At 49.9% G+C, this 17,983-nt stretch overlaps 1 protein-coding gene across 5 annotated transcripts in view; it reads right to left on the bottom strand.

Annotated features, from left to right (window-relative positions):
* The window catches only part of LOC125036847 (protein Gawky-like), a 98,743-nt gene extending 83,765 nt beyond the window's left edge, over nucleotides 1-14,978 (bottom strand). For 2 of the 5 annotated variants that reach the window (XM_047629728.1, XM_047629726.1), the window contains exon 1: nucleotides 7,916-8,772. In XM_047629728.1, coding sequence (XP_047485684.1) covers nucleotides 7,916-7,973 — 58 coding nt within the window. In that variant the 5' untranslated portion in view covers nucleotides 7,974-8,772. Of the gene's footprint in view, nucleotides 1-7,915; nucleotides 8,773-14,404; nucleotides 14,482-14,608 lie in introns of those variants that run through there. The other 3 variants (XM_047629730.1, XM_047629727.1, XM_047629729.1) reach the window with 3 other exon arrangements.
* Nucleotides 14,979-17,983: the final 3,005 nt, after the last annotated feature.

The following is a 17,983-nucleotide window of genomic DNA, read 5'->3' on the forward strand; positions in this document are numbered from 1 at the left end:
GAGAGAGGAGAGAGAGAGAGGGAGATGAGGGAGAGGAGAAGAGAGAGAGGAGGAGAGAGATGAGAGGAGAGGAGAGGGAGGATGAGGAAGAGGAAGGAGAGGAGAGAGAGAGAGGGGGATGAGAGGGGAGAGAGAGAGGATGGGGAGAGAGAGAGGAGGGGGAGAGAGGAGGAGAGGGGAGAGAGGGAGGAGAGGGAGAGAGAGAGGAGAGGGAGAGATTAGAGAGAGAGGAGAGAGGATGAGAGAGAGAGGAGAGAGGGATGGAGGATGGGAGAGAGGAGAGAGAGAGAGGGTGAGAGGAGAAAAGAGAGGGGGAGATAGAGAGTGAGAGGGAGGGGAGAGAGAGAGGAGGGGAGAGATGAGAGGAGGAGGAGAGAGTGAGAGGAGAGAGGAGGAGGAGAGAGGAGAGTGAGAGAGAGGAGAGAGGGGATGAGGGGAGGAGAGAGAGAGAAGGGGAGGAGAGAGAGAGGAATAGAGGAGATGGAGAGATAGAGAGGGGAGAGAAGAGAGAGATGGAGGATGAGAGAAGGAGAGGAGGAGGGAGGGAGAAGGAGAAATGAGAGGAGATAGGGAGAGGGAGAGAGAGAGGAGGAGGAGAGGAAGGAGAGGATGAGAGGAGAGAGAGAGAGGGGAGAGGAGGAGAGAGGTGGAGAGAGGAGGGAGTGAGAGAGAGAGGGAGAGGAGAGAGAGGGAGGGGGGGAGGAGAGAGAGAGAGGGGGGAGAGAGACGAGAGGAGGGAGAGAGAGAGAGAGGAGGGAGAGAGAGAGAGAGAGGAGAGGAGAGGGAGAGTAGAGGGATGAGGGAGAGGGGAGGGAGAGGGAGAGGGAAGGGTAGGGATAGGACAGGGACAGGGACAGGACAGGGACAGGGGCAGGGCAGGGCAGGACAGGGGAAAGGGGATGAGGAAGGGACAGGGGAAAGGCAGAGGAGAAGGGAGAGGGAGAGAGGAGAGGGAGAGGGAGAGGGATGAGGGCAGGGACAGGGGAGAGAGGGGGGGGAGAGAGAGAGAGAGAGAAAGATTAGGAGAGGAGGGGGAGAGGAGAAGATGAGAGCTGTGGAGATTTTGAGTGAGAGGAGAGAAGACGAGAGAGAGAGAGAGAGGAGAGAGATGGATAGAGGAGAGAGAGAGAGGGGGGGGGGAGGAGAGAGAGAGAGATCGAGAGAGAATCGGAGAGAGAGGAGAGGAGAGATGAGGAGAGCGAGAGAGAGAGAGGAGAGAGTAGAGGAGAGAGAGAGAGGAGGGGAGAGGAGAGGCAGAGGGAGGAGGCAGAGAGAGGAGGGGGAAATTTTTGGCAGAGAGGGCAAGCAGGGAGAGGAAGGGCAGAGGAGAGACAGTGACAAGCAGAGACAGAGGCAGTACAAAAGGCAAATGACAGGGCAGAGGACAGAGGCGGACCCGAGGGAGGAAGGGAGTGGACGAGCAGAGAAGAGGAGAGACAGAGGGGAGAGACAGAAACAGAGAGACAGAGGCAGAGACGAGGGCAGAGGCAGAGGCAGAGACAGAAACAGAGAGAGAGACAGAAACGAGAGAAGACAGAAAAGAGGACAGACAGAAACAGAGAGACGGGCAAAAGACGGGACCGACAGAAAACAGAGGACCGACAGGAAACAGAGGCCCGAAGAAAACAGAGAGACAGCAGAAAAAAGAGAGACAGACAGAAACAGAGAGACAGAAGGGAAAAAGAGAGACAGACAGAACAGAGAGATCAGAACGAGGACAGACAGAACAGAGAGACAGCAGAACAGGAGAAGGACCGAGACCAGACGAGAGAGAGAGACACAGACAGAGAGAGAGAGAGGGGGAGGAGAGAGGAGAAGGAGAGAATTGAGAGAGACGACGAGAGACGAGAGAGAGAGAAGACAAACAGACAGACAGGGCCGAGAGATAAAAAAAGAGAGAAAAGAGAGAGAGGAGAGAGAAAGCGGGGAAGAGAGAGAGAGAGCGTAAGAGGGGAGGAGAGGGGTTTTTAAGAGATGAGGAGAGGCGTAAAAGAGAGAGAGAGAGAGAGAGAAAAGGGTAAAGAGAGGTGAGAGAAGGAGCGTAAGGAGGGAGAGAGGAGAGAGGTAGAGGAGGAGAGGAGAAGAGAGAGGGAGAGAGAAGAGAGGCAGGTATGGGAAAAAGGGACGGGGCGGACTGGGAGAGGGCGGGAGATGACTGGGAGAGGGACTGAGAGGGGGACTGACTAGGAGAGGGAGGGACTAGGAGAGGGAATGGGACTGGAGAGGGAGAGGGAAGGGAGAGGGAGAGTGAGGGGAGAGGGGGGGGAGGTGAAAAAGGGAGAGGAGGGGAGGGAGAGGGAGGGGATGGGATAGGGGTAGGACAGGGACAGGGACAGGGAAGACAGGAGCAGGGACAGGGGAAAGGGGGAGGACAGGGACAGGGGAAAGGGGAGAGGGAGAGGGAGGGGGAGAGGGAGAGGGAGAGGGAGAAAGGGGAGGGAGGGGGGACGGGACAGGGGGAGAGAGGGGGGGGGGGGAAAAGGAGAGAGAGAGAAAGAGAGAGAAAGGGGAGAGAGGAAAGAAAATGAGAGAGAGGAGAGGAGGAGAGGAGAGGAGGAGATGAGAGAGAGAGAGAGAGAGAGAGAGTTGAGGAGGAAGAGAGGGGGGGGGGAGAGAGAGAGAGAAAAGGGGAGAAAGGGGATGAAGAGGGAGAAGAGACGAGAGGAGAGAGAAGAGAGAGAGAGAGAGGGAGAGGCGAGAGAGAGAGAAAGGCCGAGGAGAGAGGCAGAGAGGAGAGCAGAGGGCGAGAGGGGAGGCAGGGCAGAGGCAGAGACAGTGAAGAGGCCGGACAGGGGGAGGACAGTGCAGTGCAGAGGCAGAGCAGAGGCGTGACAGAGGCGAGGACGAGGCCAGTGACAAGGCAGGACAGAGGCAGAGAAGAGGCAGAGACAGAAAAAGAGAGACAGAGGCAGAGACAGAGACAGAGCAGAGGGGCAGAAAACAGAACGGAGAGAGATGAACAAGAGACAGACAGAAACCGGAGACAGCAGAAACAGAGGGACAGACAGAACCAAAAGAGGGCGACCGAACAGAGGACAGACAGAACAGAGAGACAGACAGAAACAGAGAGACAGACAGAAAAACAGAGAGACAGACAGAAAAGGGGAGACAGACAGAAAAAGAGAGACAGAGACAGAGACACAGACAGAGAGAGAGAGAACAGACAGAGGAGAGAGAGAGAAGAGGAGAGAGAGAGAGGAGAGAGAGAGACGGGAGAGAGGAGAGAGAGAGGAGAGAGAGAGAGATGCGTAAGAGAGAGAGAGAGAGAGAGGAGACGAGAGAGAGAGTGAGAAGAGAGAGAGAGAGCGTAAAAGAGAGAGAGAGAGAGAGCGTAAGAGAGAGGAGAGAGCGGTCTAAGAGAGAGAGAGAGAGAGCGTAAGAGAGAGAGAGAGAGGAGCAGGTAGAGAGAGAGAGCGAAGAGCGATTAAGAGGAGAGAGGTAGAGAGGAGAGCGTAAGAGGACAGGATGAGAGAGCGTAAGAGAGAGAGAGGAGAGAGCGTAGAGAGAGAGAGAGAGAGCGTTAAAGAGAGAGAGAGAGAGAGAGCGTAAGGAGAGAGAGAGACAGGAGAGCGTAATGAGAGAGAGAGAGAGAGCGTAAGAGAGAGAGAGAGAGAGAGCGGTAAGAGAGAGAGAGATAGAGAGAGCGTAAGATGAGGAGAGAGAGAGAGGTAAGTGAGAGAGAGATGAGAGAGAGAGAACGTAAGAGTGAGAGAGAGAGAAGAGGTGATAAGAGGAGACGAGAGAGAGAGAGCTAAAAATAAGAGAGAGAGAGAGGAGCGTAAGAGAGAGAGAGAGAGAGCGTAGAGGAGAGACGGAGAGAGAGAGCGTAAGAAGTGGAGAGAGAGAGAGAGAGCGTGAAGAGAGAGAGAGAGACGTAAGAGAGAGAGAGAGCGTAGAGAGAGAGAGAGAGAGAGTGAGAGAGAATGAGAGAGGGATCGTAGAGTGAGAGAGAATCGTAAGAGAGAGACGAGTCGTGAAAGGAGAGAGACGAGATCGTAAGAGGAGAGAGAGAGAGGATCGTAAGAGAGAGTGAGAGAGATCGTAGAAGACGTCGAGAGAGAGCGTAAGAGAGAGAGAGAGATGTGGAATGAGGAGAGTGTGAGACGTGAGAGAGAGAGAGAGAGGTAGAGAGAGACGAGAGGAGCGTAAGAGAGAGAGAGAAGAGCGAATGAGAGAGAGAACGAAAGAGAGAGAGAGAGCAGAAAGAGAGAGAGAGAGCGAAAGACGAGAGAGAGAGAGCGAAGAGTGAGAGAGAGAGAGGAGAGGAGAGAGAGAGAGGAGAGAGAGAGAGCGATTGCGAAGGCCCGCGAAGGAGAGGGGAGAGAGGAGAGAGAGAGGAGTTTTTGAGAGAGAGAGAAGAAGCGAAAGAGACGAAAGGAGAGAGAGGGGAAGAGAGAGAGAACAGGAGAACAAGGATGAGGAGAGAACAAGGAGAACAAGAATGAGGAAAGAACGGAGGAGAGAGAACGAAAAGAACCCAGAAGGGAGCGAGAGAGGGAGCGACCCTTGAGAGCTGGGGTGGGGAGGAGGGAGGGAGGGAGGAGGGAGGAGGGAGGGAGAGAGGGAGAGAGGGAGAGAGGGAGGGGAGGGGAGAGAGAGGAGGAGAGAGGAGAGGAGAGAGAGGAGAGGAAGAGGAGGGGAAAGGGGGGGGGGGAGGAAAAGAGATGAGAGGGGGGAGAAAGGAGTAGGGAGAGAGAGGGAGAAGAGAGAAGAAGAAAGAGAGAGGAAAGGATGGGAGAGAGAGGGGAGAGAGGAGTGAAAAGAGGGGAGAGGGGAAGGGAGGAGGGGAGGGAGAGGGAGAGGGGAGAGAGGGACGAGAGGGGCAGGAGGGAGAGGGGGGGAGAGGGAGGAAGGGGGGAAAAAGGGGGGAAGGGAGGGAGAGGGGGGGGGGAGGGAAAAGAGGGGGGGGGGGGGGGGGGAGGGAAAGGGGGGGGCAAGAAAGGGAAGGAGGAAAAAGGACCCGGGGGGGGGCCCGGGGGGGGGGGGGGGGGGGGGGGAGGGGGCCCGGTGAGAGCGGGGGGAGGGGAGGAGGGGGGGAGGGGAGGGGGGAAAGGGGGGGGGGGGGAGAGGAGGGGGGGGGGGGGGGGGGGGGGGGGGGGGGGGGGGGGGGGGGGGGGGGGGGAAAAAAAAAAAAAAAAAAAAAAGGGGGGGAGAGGGAGGAGGGGGGGGGGGAAGAGGGGGGGGAGGGGGGAGGAGGCGGGGGGGAGAGGGGGAGGGGGGGGGAGGGGGGAGGGAGGGGGGGTGGGGGGGGGGGGGAGAGGGGGTGGGGGGGGGAGGGGGGCGGTGGTGGAGGGGGGGGGGGGGGGGGGGGGGGGGGGGGGGGGGGGGGGGGGGAGGGGGGGGGGGGGGGGGGGGGGGGGGGGGGGGGGGGGGGGGGGGGGGGGGGGAGGGGGGGGGGGGGGGGGGGAGGGGGGGGGGGGGGGGGGGGGGGGGGGGGGGGGGGGGGGGGGGGGGGGGGGGGGGGGGGGGGGGGGGGGGGGGGGGGGGGGGGGGAGGGGGGGGGGGGGGGGGGGGGGGGGGGGGGGGGGGGGGGGGGGGGGGGGGGGGGGGGGGGGGGGGGGGGGGGGGGGGGGGGGGGGGGGGGGGGGGGGGGGGGGGGGGGGGGGGGGGGGGGGGGGGGGGGGGGGAGGGGGGGGGGGGGGGGGGGGAGGGGGGGGGGGGGGGGGGGGGGGGGGGGGGGGGGGGGGGGGGGGGGGGGGGGGGGGGGGGGGGGGGGGGGGGGGGGGAGGGGGGGGGGGGGGGGGGGGGGGGGGGGGGGGGGGGGGGGGGGGGGGGGGGGGGGGGGGGGGGGGGGGGGGGGGGGGGGGGGGGGGGGGGGGGGGGGGGGGGGGGGGGGGGGGGGGGGGGGGGGGGGGGGGGGGAGGGGGGGGGGGGGGGGGGGGGGGGGGGGGGGGGGGGGGGGGGGGGGGGGGGGGGGGGGGGGGGGGGGAGGGGGGGGGGGGGGGGGGGGGGGAGGGGGGGGGGGGGGGGGGGGGGGGGGGGGGGGAGGGGGGGGGGGGGGGGGGGGGGGGGAGGGGGGGGGGGGGGGGGGGGGGGGGGGGGGGGGGGGGGGGGGGGGGGGGGGGGGGGGGGGGGGGGGGGGGGGGGGGGGGGGGGGGGGGGGGGGGGGGGGGGGGGGGGGAGGGGGGGGGGGGGGGGGGGGGGGGGGGGGGGGGGGGGGAGGGGGGGGGGGGGGGGGGGGGGGGGGGGGGGGGGGGGGGGGGGGGGGGGGGGGGGGGGGGGGGGGGGGGGGGGGGGGGGGGGGGGGTGGGTGGGGTGGGGGGGGGGAGGGGGAGGGAGGGGGGGGGGGCGGAGGGAGTGAGAGGGGGGAGGGAAGGGGGGGGTATGGAGAAGGAGGGTGTCTTTTTGGATGGGTGGAGGGAGAATATGGGCGGAGACTTGCTAGGGGAGGGGTGAGGGGAGGTGAGGAGGGGATGGTGGGCGGGGGTGGGGGGGATGGGGGGGGGTGAGAGGGGTGAGGGGGGAGAGGGGGGGGGAGGGGGAGGAATGGGGAGGGGGAGGTGGGGGGGAGGGTGAGGTGCGGAGGGGGGGAGGGGTGGGGAGGTGGGGGGAGGGGGAGAGGGGGGGGAGATTGGGGGAGGGGGGAGGGGAGGAGTGGGAGGTGGGAGGAGGAGGGGGGGGGGGCGTTGGTGAGAGGGGGGGGGGTGGGGTGGATGGTGGGGGGGTGGAGGGAGTGGGGGGGGGGGGGAGGTTTATTGTGGGAAGAGGTGGAGGAGGGGGGAGGGGGGGACGGGCGGGCTGGGGAGAGGGGAGGGGAGGAGGAGGGAGGTATGGGCATGGAGGGGGATGGAAGGGAGTGGATGGGGAGTCGGAGGGGACGGAGGGGGTAGGGTGTGGGGGTGTGGGGGGGGGGGGGAGGGAAGTGGGGGTCGTGGGAGGGGCGGGGGGGGGGGAGGGGAGGGAGGGAGGGAGAGAGATGGGTGGGGGGTGAGGGGGCGGAGGTGGGGGGTGATGGAGAGGAGGGAGTGGGGGGGGGGGGTGGTGGGGAGGGGGGGGAGGGAGGGGGGGGGGGAGGGGGCGGTGAGGAGTGGCGGGGGGTGAGGGGGGTGGGAGGGAGGGGGGTGGGTGGAGGGGAGAGAGGGGGGAGGGTGAGGGAGGGGGAGAGAGAGCAGGGGGAGAGAGGGGGAGAGAGAGGGAGAGAGGGAGGAGAGGAGAGAGGGAGAGAGAGGGAGAGAGAGGGAGAGAGAGGGAGAGCAGGGAAGAGAGGGAGGGAGAGCAGGGAAGAGAGGGAGGGAGAGCAGGGAAGAGAGGGAGGGAGAGCAGGGAAGAGAGGGAGGGAGAGCAGGGAAGAGAGGGAGGGAGAGCAGGGAAGAGAGGGAGGGAGAGCAGGGAAGAGAGGGAGGGAGAGCAGGGAAGAGAGGGAGGGAGAGCAGGGAAGAGAGGGAGGGAGAGCAGGGAAGAGAGGGAGGGAGAGCAGGGAAGAGAGGGAGGGAGAGCAGGGAAGAGAGGGAGGGAGAGCAGGGAAGAGAGGGAGGGAGAGCAGGGAAGAGAGGGAGGGAGAGCAGGGAAGAGGGGGAGGGAGAGCAGGGAAGAGAGAGAGAAAGACGAGAGGGGGACAGAGAGACAACAAGAGAGATTCTTTACAGTTACAATATATGAAAAAACATGCCTAGTTTATAACATGCAACAGTTGAATATCTCAAAAGAAAACACAAAATAAATAAAGTATTATTGGTGTGGTGCCAAAAAAATCATTATTTTGTTACAAAATTTTATAAATTGACCAAATTGTAACCAACACATTATTTAAATACTGCTTTGTCTTAAATGATGTAAAGGGAGTAGAGTTACTGGCCCTTCCTTGTATAAAAACCATGTTGGGTCATAGCCAAAAAAAAAAAAAAAAAAAAAATTCCTTTCCAGTGAATTCTCAAAAGGCTTGGCCACACACATTATGCTAAATCATTGTACTTACTGATCCTGTGATCTTGTTTTTTGGCTAAATAAAATGTCGTCACTTCAACGTGCAGCATTAGTATGCTGCAAATCAGCTGAGCAATAGCTTATCTTTGTAGCAATTATTGGTATCTCTCATAAAGAGAAAAATGCCATATCATCATTGGTTTCCACTGATGCGCTCATAGAAATAAAACAAATCACAAATATAAGAAAAAAAAACCCACATTGACCCTTTAGGATCCAGTAGATATACGGTACACAAAGCATGTGTCAATGTCACAATCCTTAATTATCACTATGCCATCAGTAAATTTTCCTTTAAACTGTGTCATATTTCAAATAAATAGAAAACACATTGCTTTTCAGCTGAGTTACCAAACAGCAATTTTTCAAAGGTTTTCATACACCAGTTAATGTTCCATAGTCGCATTGGAGAAGCTTTGGGGCTGAAGAATTAGACTTTGGCAGAATTAGATATAATACTAAACTTATCAAAACTTTCCATGACAGATGAGAATTATCAACAACACTTCTTTTTCTTCCACAAAACATTTTGTATGAATTCAGTTATAATTTCAAATTTTTTCCACCACACTGGAAACTATTTCGCAGCAGACATCAACTTTGCTAGGCTCCATCATTAAATGCTTTCACATAATCAATTAATAAGATCATCAACGGCAATTCAACCATGACACTAACTAAAACCTGGATATTTCTTTCAAAACCAATCATTCTTACACAATATTATAGCAATAATTGAATGATAACATTTGTAAAAAGGCAAATATCTAAATGAAGATATGCCAGTACTAAATGAATGAGAATGTGGAACAGAGATTAACAATATATATTCATACATAAATATATGCACATATATATACTAATATATTAATATATATTTACTATGTTAATATATATATGTATATTAATGTATATGTATATGTATATGTATATGTATATGTGTGTGTGTGTGTGTGTGTGTGTGTGTGTGTGTGTGTGTGTGTGTGTGTGTGTGTGTGTGTGTGTGTGTGTGTGTGTGTGTGTGTGAGTATAAGTTGTATACATAAATACAAGTGCATATATACATATGAATATAAGTTGTATACATAAATACAAGTGCATATATACATATGAATATACATGTATACATATGTATATATGTATACTTGATAATATACATATATACTTTTGAATACATGTATATTTACATGTATGTACACATGTATATATACATTACATATATATAAGTATACATGTATACATATTTATGCCTGTATACATATGTATATATACATGAACACATACATATACATATGTATATATACATGTATAAATATGTATATACATGTATACATATATATGCATACATTTACATATATTAACACATACATTAATATATATGCATACATTAACATACATATATATACAGTGTGTGTGTGTGTGTGTGTGTGTGTGTGTGTGTGTGTGTGTGTGTGTGTGTGTGTGTGTGTGTGTGTGTGTGTGTGTGCATATATATACATATATATGCAGATATCAAATACACATACATATATTATATATAAATATATACAAATATTATATATCCATAGATACATACGTACATACATACATACATTATATATCCATATATACATATATTATATATATATATATATATTCATATATTATATATACATATTATATATACATATATACATATATTATATATACATATATTCATATATTATATATACATATATTCATATATTATATATACATATATTCATATATTATATATACATATATTCATATATTATATATACATATATAAAAATATTATATATACATATATACATATACATATACACATATACACACATATATATTTATCATATACATATATACATACATCCATATATAAATCCATACATACATATCATTTACATCTATACATGTCACTTACATACATGCACTCATTCATAGTTCTATCCAAACATCAATCCATTCATAGATTATACATAATAAGCTATTTGTACATATATATTTGTACATATATATATACATAAATATACATGAATATATCTATATACACACGAAACATATAAATATACATGTATGATACATATATATGTATACATATACATACACATACATACACTTATATTTACATACATATAGGCTATATATCTATATATATACCTATACATTTATGTACATATCCATATATATACATACATTAACATATATTTATGTATGTACAGATTTATATATTTAAATACAAGTGCAGATATAAGTCTATACACATATTAATACACACATACATAAACATATTTATATATAAATATATTTATATATATACATATATAGGTATCTATACATACATATACATGGAAACATACATTACATACATATGCACCATATATACATATATGTTTCACGCATGCACACGCACACACGCACCCACACACACACATATATATAAATATATCAGGTGGGTGGGTGGGTTTGTGGGAGAGTGGGTGGGAGAGTGGGTGGTTGGGTGGGTGAGTGGGTGGGTGAGTGGGTGGGTAAGTTGGTGGGTGGGTGGGTGGGTGGGTGAGTGGATGGGTGAGTGGGTGGGTGAGTGGGTGGGTGAGTGGGTGGGTGAGTGGGAGGGTGAGTGGGTGGTTGGGTGGGTGGTTGGGTGGGTGGTTGGGTGGTTGGGTGGGTGGTTGGGTGGTTGGGTGAGTGGGTGGTTGGGTGGTTGGGTGGGTGAGTGGGTGGTTGGGTGGGTGAGTGGGTGGTTGAGTGGGTGGTTGGGTGGGTGAGTGGGTGGTTGGGTGGGTGAGTGGGTGGTTGGGTGGGTGAGTGGGTGGTTGGGTGGGTGAGTGGGTGGTTGGGTGGGTGAGGGGTGGTTGGGTGGGTGAGTGGGTGGTTGGGTGGGTGAGTGGGTGGTTGGGTGGGTGAGTGGGTGGTTGGGTGGGTGAGTGGGTGGTTGGGTGGGTGAGTGGGTGGGTAGGTGGGTGGGTAGGTGGGTGGGTAGGTGGGTGGGTGGGTGGGTGAGTGGGTGGGTAGGTGGGTGGGTGGGTGGGTGGGTGGGTGGGTGGGTGGGTAGGTAAGTGGGGTGGGTGAGGTGGGTGGGTGAGTGGGTGGGTGAGTGGGTGAGTGGGTGGTTGGGTGAGTGAGTGGGTGGTTGGGTGGGTGAGTGAGTGGGTGTTGGGTGGGTGAGTGAGTGGGTGGTTGGGTGGGTGAGTGAGTGGGTGGTTGGTGGGTGAGTGGGTGGTTGGGTGGGTGAGTGGGTGGTTGGGTGGGTGAGTGGGTGGGTGGGTGGGTGGTTGGGTGGGTGAGTGGGTGGTTGGGTGGGTGAGTGGGTGGTTGGGTGGGTGAGTGGGTGGTTGGGTGGGTGGTGGGTGGTTGGGTGGTGGTGTGGGTGAGTGGTTGGTTGGGTGGGTGGTTGGGTGTTGGTTGGGTGGTTGGGTGGTTGGTTGGGTGGTTGGGTGGGTGAGTGGGTGGTTGGGTGGGTGGTTGGTGGGTGGTTGGGTGGTTGAGTGGGTGGTTGGGTGGGTGAGTGGGTGGTTGGGTGGGTGAGTGGGTGGTTGGGTGGGTGAGTGGGTGGTTGGGTGGGTGAGTGGGTGGTTGGGTGGGGTGAGGTGGGTGGTTGGGTGGGTGAGTGGGTGGTTGGGTGGGTGAGTGGGTGGTTGGGTGGGTGAGTGGGTGGTTGGGTGGGTGAGTGGGTGGTTGGGTGGGTGAGTGGGTGGTTGGGTGGGTGAGTGGGTGGTTGGGTGGGTGAGTGGGTGGTTGGGTGGGTGAGTGGGTGGTTGGGTGGGTGAGTGGGTGGGTGAGTGGGTGGTTGGGTGGGTGAGTGGGTGGTTGGGTGGGTGAGTGGGTGGTTGGGTGGGTGAATGGGTGGTTGGGTGGGTGAGTGGGTGGTGAGTGAGTGTGAGTGTGAGTGTGAGTGTGAGTGTGAGTGTGAGTGTGAGTGTGAGTGTGAGTGTGAGTGTGAGTGTGAGTGTGAGTGTGAGTGTGAGTGTGTGTGTGTGTAGTTACTTGCATAATATATATACACATACATGCATAGATAGAAACATATACATATATATATTGGTATATATATACAAACATGTACATATAATACATATAATATACTTAAATATACGTATTATACATACTTTATTTGTATACATTACATATATAAATATATATATACATATATACACTTGCAAACATATATGCTAACATACATACATGCATATATATGCATATATATATATATATATATATATATATATATATATATGTATTTAGACACTACTTATAAATACATGGCAGTTTCATATAAGTACACTTCATGCAGATCCATTCATAGGTCTCACTGTATACATATGAATAATGTAAATAAACTCAGTGCGAGGATTTTCTTAGCAATTTGCTACATTTCATTTAATAAATACAACTAGGCAAGTGCACACTGCATACAGGTGTTATACACAGGTGCTTATATGTACAATGTTTTGAAAATTAAGAGGATAATATATATATATATATATATATATATATATATATATATATATATATATATAGAGGACTGTAAGCTTGGGTATGTATGACTGTTAAACAAAACTGTACTCTATATGCTTAAACATAACTGTCTGTGTATGAATATAAATAAAAGTTTAAATATACATAACTCTGAGACTGCATATACATAGACATGTGTATGTGTCTGTATTTACATGCATGCATAAAAGTGAACACATAGCCTTCTTCATGTAGAAATTTCCATGACTACACACATCATCTATTTACACATATATACATATATCTATTTTTATATTCACATACATATTTATATATTTACACACACACATACTTATTACTTGAACTGACATACAAATTATGCAGCTTTTCACTATTTCAGAAGGATTCCTACTTACAACTGAATTTTAGTAAAGGCAACATGTAAGAATAATGTCTGCTGAATTTAGGGTAATGCAACCTTTGGGTCAGAATGGTTGGACATGAAATAAAAATGGAGACACCCAACAAAAAAACTACAAAAATAAGCACTCAACATGGTACAGTGTAATAGATGATATGCAATCATCAGAGTTTGAGGGATGTAAACATTCACAAACCACAAATACATGTAAAAGAAAAAGGAAGTGATGAATGAAATTCATTTGCACTCCATCTAAATCATATCAACACTGGACTGGTTTTCTGACAATTTACATACAATTGCAGCAGCATATATGGGACAAATATTGACTTCAATAAACAATAAACTGTCTACATATTGAAAAGTGACCTATTTCAGCAAATGCATTAAAGGTATTGGTTCTAGTCGATGACTGAGGTTTGTTTACATTGCTGAATTCAATACTACTCACTCCCTGATCAAACGTTCATTCTGATTTCATCCTTCAAAAGCTTTAAAATACCAGAAGAGTAATTTGCTGCCCTTGTAAACCAAAGGAAATCTTTTAAAGAACTAAAGTCCTGTGAACTTCTACTTCAAGATATATTGTCCCATTGACCTAACTTCAGGTGATGATATTCATGTTCCTAAGACTACCAGGTGCTAATGAATGTGATTGGGATACCAATTTACATTGATTGTGACAGACATAATAAATCAAGAAAACATTGTAATTTACAAAAAAAAACAAAAAACAATAAGAAGTCAACAGTTAATGAATGTCCACTTACATTTTTTGTAGTGATTGACATGAATATGCTCCACCAAATAATGTGATGAGGATATGATGTTTTAATGGGGGGTCAAGCATTTCAGACAACCTGAACACAATATCACTCATTATCTTAGAGCACCTAGTTCACATGCATGAAACTACTACAACAAACACAGCAACAGCATGTTCGATATTAGTCCTACACACATACACAAACAGAGCAAGACAGGTGAGACGGGGAGTGAGAGAGGCCCCATATGAGGGAGGTAAAAGTTAGGGGTGGGGACACAGCACAAATCCAAATATTAAAGGGACTCCATAGGAAACGACAGTTACACCGCCTTTTAAATGCTCGGAGCTCGCTAGACCCCTAAGAACTACCTCTGGACCACGGATCAAACACCACAGTCTCCCCTAACAAGTCAATATTTAAACATAAACAATTGTGTTTTGGGGGAAGCCTAAACATGGATGGTTCTTCCCCCCCGACATCGTAATTATATATGGAGGGGGATTCTGAATAACGTATAAGACACCGCTGAATGCATATCTGAGAAAGGGAACAGAGGGCACAACAGTCCTCCTCACAGACATTATCTAGACGATGATGAACCTGTAACCAATATTCAAGGGAAGCAGGAAGAGAGGGAGAAGTCATCGGCCTACGTTGCTGATGGCTGCCGAGTGTCTGCTTAGTGGCTCGGCCGTCCCCAAAACACACCACCGCTTAACACCACATTTTCCAACTTTCCACCTTCGATTGACCACTTTACAACACACGGGCTATATCTTCGATTCACTACGAATGGACACCTGATGTTACAGGGAGATATAAAGCTCACTGTGCTTACTTTTCGCCATTAAAACAGTCTATGGCCGGGCGACGTGGTACTCGGCAGCCATTCCGCGGGTAACACTGAAGGGCCGCTAGCCTCCACCCGGGACCCCGAGAACCATCTCACTCCCCCACATATATTTCCTTCTCTCCTGCACCACAAACTATCACTGCATCATGTATTGCATTACCTCAGAATAAAATCCGCCCATACACTTACCCGTCAATTTTCTGAGATAAGAGGACGCTGAATTAATCCTCAAATCATATCGCAAAATAAACTTCCAGCCAAAAGGTGTGGCGTTGGCTGGCTGAATTGCCAAATGTCGTCATTTTAAAGTTTCCACCCTCGTCGAAAATAAAATATATTTGACTATATTTCCCGTTTAGAAGTTCTTATAGCATTTGTTCTTATGAGTACATGAATTCTGATGACAGTTCAGGAGACTATGTTAGATAAGAATGCCGAGCTCCCCCGGGTGGCCACAGGCCAAGTTTGGCTCGCCTGTCGGGCTCGTCGCGGCCGGACACACGCACAGACAGACACACGCGCTCCTCTCGCCGATTTGCTACGTAGCTGAGCGCCGAAGCTCCCCGAGTCCCCGCCGCTGCCTCAAGAAACTGGCAACTGTCGCACGCCCCGCTCTACACATTCCATAATCCTATCTCAACCCATACTAGCTCAAAAAACACCGCTGATGCTTAGGGGAAGCCCACCCGGAGTCACGCCGAAATGCAGGCTATTTCCGAAGCCAAGGTCTTTCAATGGTTAAATCACCTGGATGGCGATAAGGGTTTATTAATAAACAGGAAGACGCTGGGAGAGTATATTACATTGTTGAACATATCTCGTAAATATTTCCAGGCGAGATTGGTGGCTGCACGTTCATAAAAAGAGGATATCGCTGGCGAGGTATCCTGGTAGTAATACAATCTGGTTTTAATGCATTCCACAGTTGTTTGTTGTATTATGTTTGAAGTTGGACTTGCTGGTGGAGACATGAGTGATGGAGAATGTAGCAACGCCTGCGCTCAACTGATCCAGGATAGCAACAGTCTTACGCTGTCGCCCTTGCATCCTTATCGATTCGCAAATATTACTACGAAACTATTCATAACTAATTTTCGCCACTCCAGTTCTGGTAGTTAGTACAGAAGCATGGGAGACGATCCAAGCCCCACGAACCCGGCGGTGGCAACACCACCAACATTTATCCCACGAATTAAAAAAATCCAGGTTACACATAAACATAAGCTAATATGCAAATAAGGCAGAATTGCGCTCTGAACGTGTGGTCGTGCCGGGGACAGTGGGCCATGCACAGGCGTTGCACGGCAGCAGCGGCGGATGCTCGCTTCAGACGCACGACACCACAACCACACAGGTGCAGTGCGACCCTCTCGGCCCCTAACACCACCACCATGCTCCGTCTCTGGTGGTATTTATCCGCCGTACACTCGTGTCTGTATGCTGCTGGTCACGGTGGATGCGTTTCGCTATGTTGTACCTCTGAAGTAACCTGTGGATATGCTTTTTTTTTGGCTTAACTATATAATTCGTATCCGATTGAGACAATGACTTCGCTGTCACCGATATAATAAGGCTCTAATCTGTACCCATTAAGCCGGAGATACAGATTCAAAATCGGAAGCAGTACTCCAGCGTTGAGTAAAATGTACCCTACGTACTTTTATTTTTTCCCGTAATTTTTTCACATACTCTGGGGCCTGCTCGGAGGATGTGAAGAATCATGGGGGGCCGGTGTAGGGGCTGACGGGAAGTAAGTTGCAGGGAACGGTGTCTGTGTGCTGGGATAAGCGGGCTGAGCTTTGCGTGTTTGGCGGTTGTAATGGCATGTTGTGAGGACAGATATTTGAAGCATGGCAACTCGGGCGTTGCTTGACTTGATGAGCGGTAATTTGATACTCAAATTGTTTTTAAATTAGCGTTAATATGTGCTATAGGGAAACCAATGATTCAGATGATGCAAGTTCTGCGTCATTTGTGATATGACAATTTTTTATCAAAATATTCTCTATTTTCCTGGTCTTCTCCAAACGACTGCGGTATTAGGAAACTGTCCGCCATGGGACCATCATATCAGACTCCACTGAATTTCATGCAAATAGTCTCGGGTTAAATTAAAACGTTCTACCATGAAGGTGTTCCAGTTCACAACAAAACTGCGAACATCATCCAATTATATGGCAAGCAGACTCATGCACTCATGCATTCATCGCCTCAATTTCCTTCACACACTGACTTAATTTCTTAATGAAGCATCCATCTCTGCGACATTCCGTTCAGTGTTGCCCTGGGCACGCTATACGAAGCAGACAAGCAAACATGGCTGCGTCCACAAGCGAAAAATCTCCAAGCAAGCACACATCTGACTCACAGAGGCGGTGTACATGTATCCATTTGTTGCATCCGGTGGTCGAATCCCTTTTGGTATCAAATTGAAAACTGTTTTTTAGTAGTCGGGCTTTCACTAGTGTTTGAATAATTAATGTTATGATTTTCTTAGTCTAAGAGAAATATCAAATTGACGAGACTGGTGTTACTCAGTAGTTTATCATTTGAGGGAGCCATATGTTTCGTTATATTTAAGTAAGGGTGTAAAGAGAACGAACGATAAATAAGATAAATAGTAACAGAAGCGTGACTTTTTCCAGGGGTGTAATGTATCACCTCTGATATTTACCCCACAATATTAAGTGACGTAGGTTATTTACGAACAAGACATCTCCATTCCTTTCTTTGGCTGGTAAATAGCTTTACCTGCTCATTTTTATTACCTGGAAAACTATGAAAAGGATTCACTATTACAAAGATAACATATATGACATGCGTAAAATTTCTATCAGTCAACTAAAAATACAGACGTAAAATTCAACGAAAACCTGTCGCACTGTAAGATTTTCAAAATTATAACACGCATGACTTTACATGGATGTATGCCTAAATGGTTGTTTATGGCTGATTGAATATATCCACTGCAGTTGTAAACAAAGTATGTGCACTCGAGCGCTAAAATTCACATATGTTTACATATAACTATCTGTCTTTCTACCTATCTATATATATATAGCCATCTGTCTACCTACTTATCTATATTTATAGCTATCTATCTACCTATCTATATCTATCAGTTTAACTGCCTATGTACTTATCTTCTATCTATCAATGTATATTACATATACATATATACAGCGTGTGTGTGTGGGTGTGTGTGTGTGTGTGTGTGTGTACATATATATATATATATTTATATATATATATATATATACACACACCTGTGCTGCCATGGCACAGGTGGTAACCCACTGACTGCAGTTGATTAGGAAGTGTATCCAATCAGGCAAGATTGGTACTGGCAAATGACCTCTCAATAATGAATTGAGAGACCTAAGTCCTGCAGTGGAATGAATAGCTGTGGAAAAAAAAGCAAAAAAAAACATCCATGTATGTATGTCTATTCATCTAGTCATATTTAAATAATCACATATGATATAAATCATGATGTGAATATATGTAGACAGGCTACCTGCGTCCATTTCACCGATTATCCGTTCAGTCACTAAAAATTTTATG

This window comes from Penaeus chinensis, chromosome 22 (genome assembly GCF_019202785.1).
Source record: "Penaeus chinensis breed Huanghai No. 1 chromosome 22, ASM1920278v2, whole genome shotgun sequence".
In the NCBI taxonomy this organism is placed as follows: Eukaryota; Metazoa; Arthropoda; class Malacostraca; order Decapoda; family Penaeidae; genus Penaeus; species Penaeus chinensis.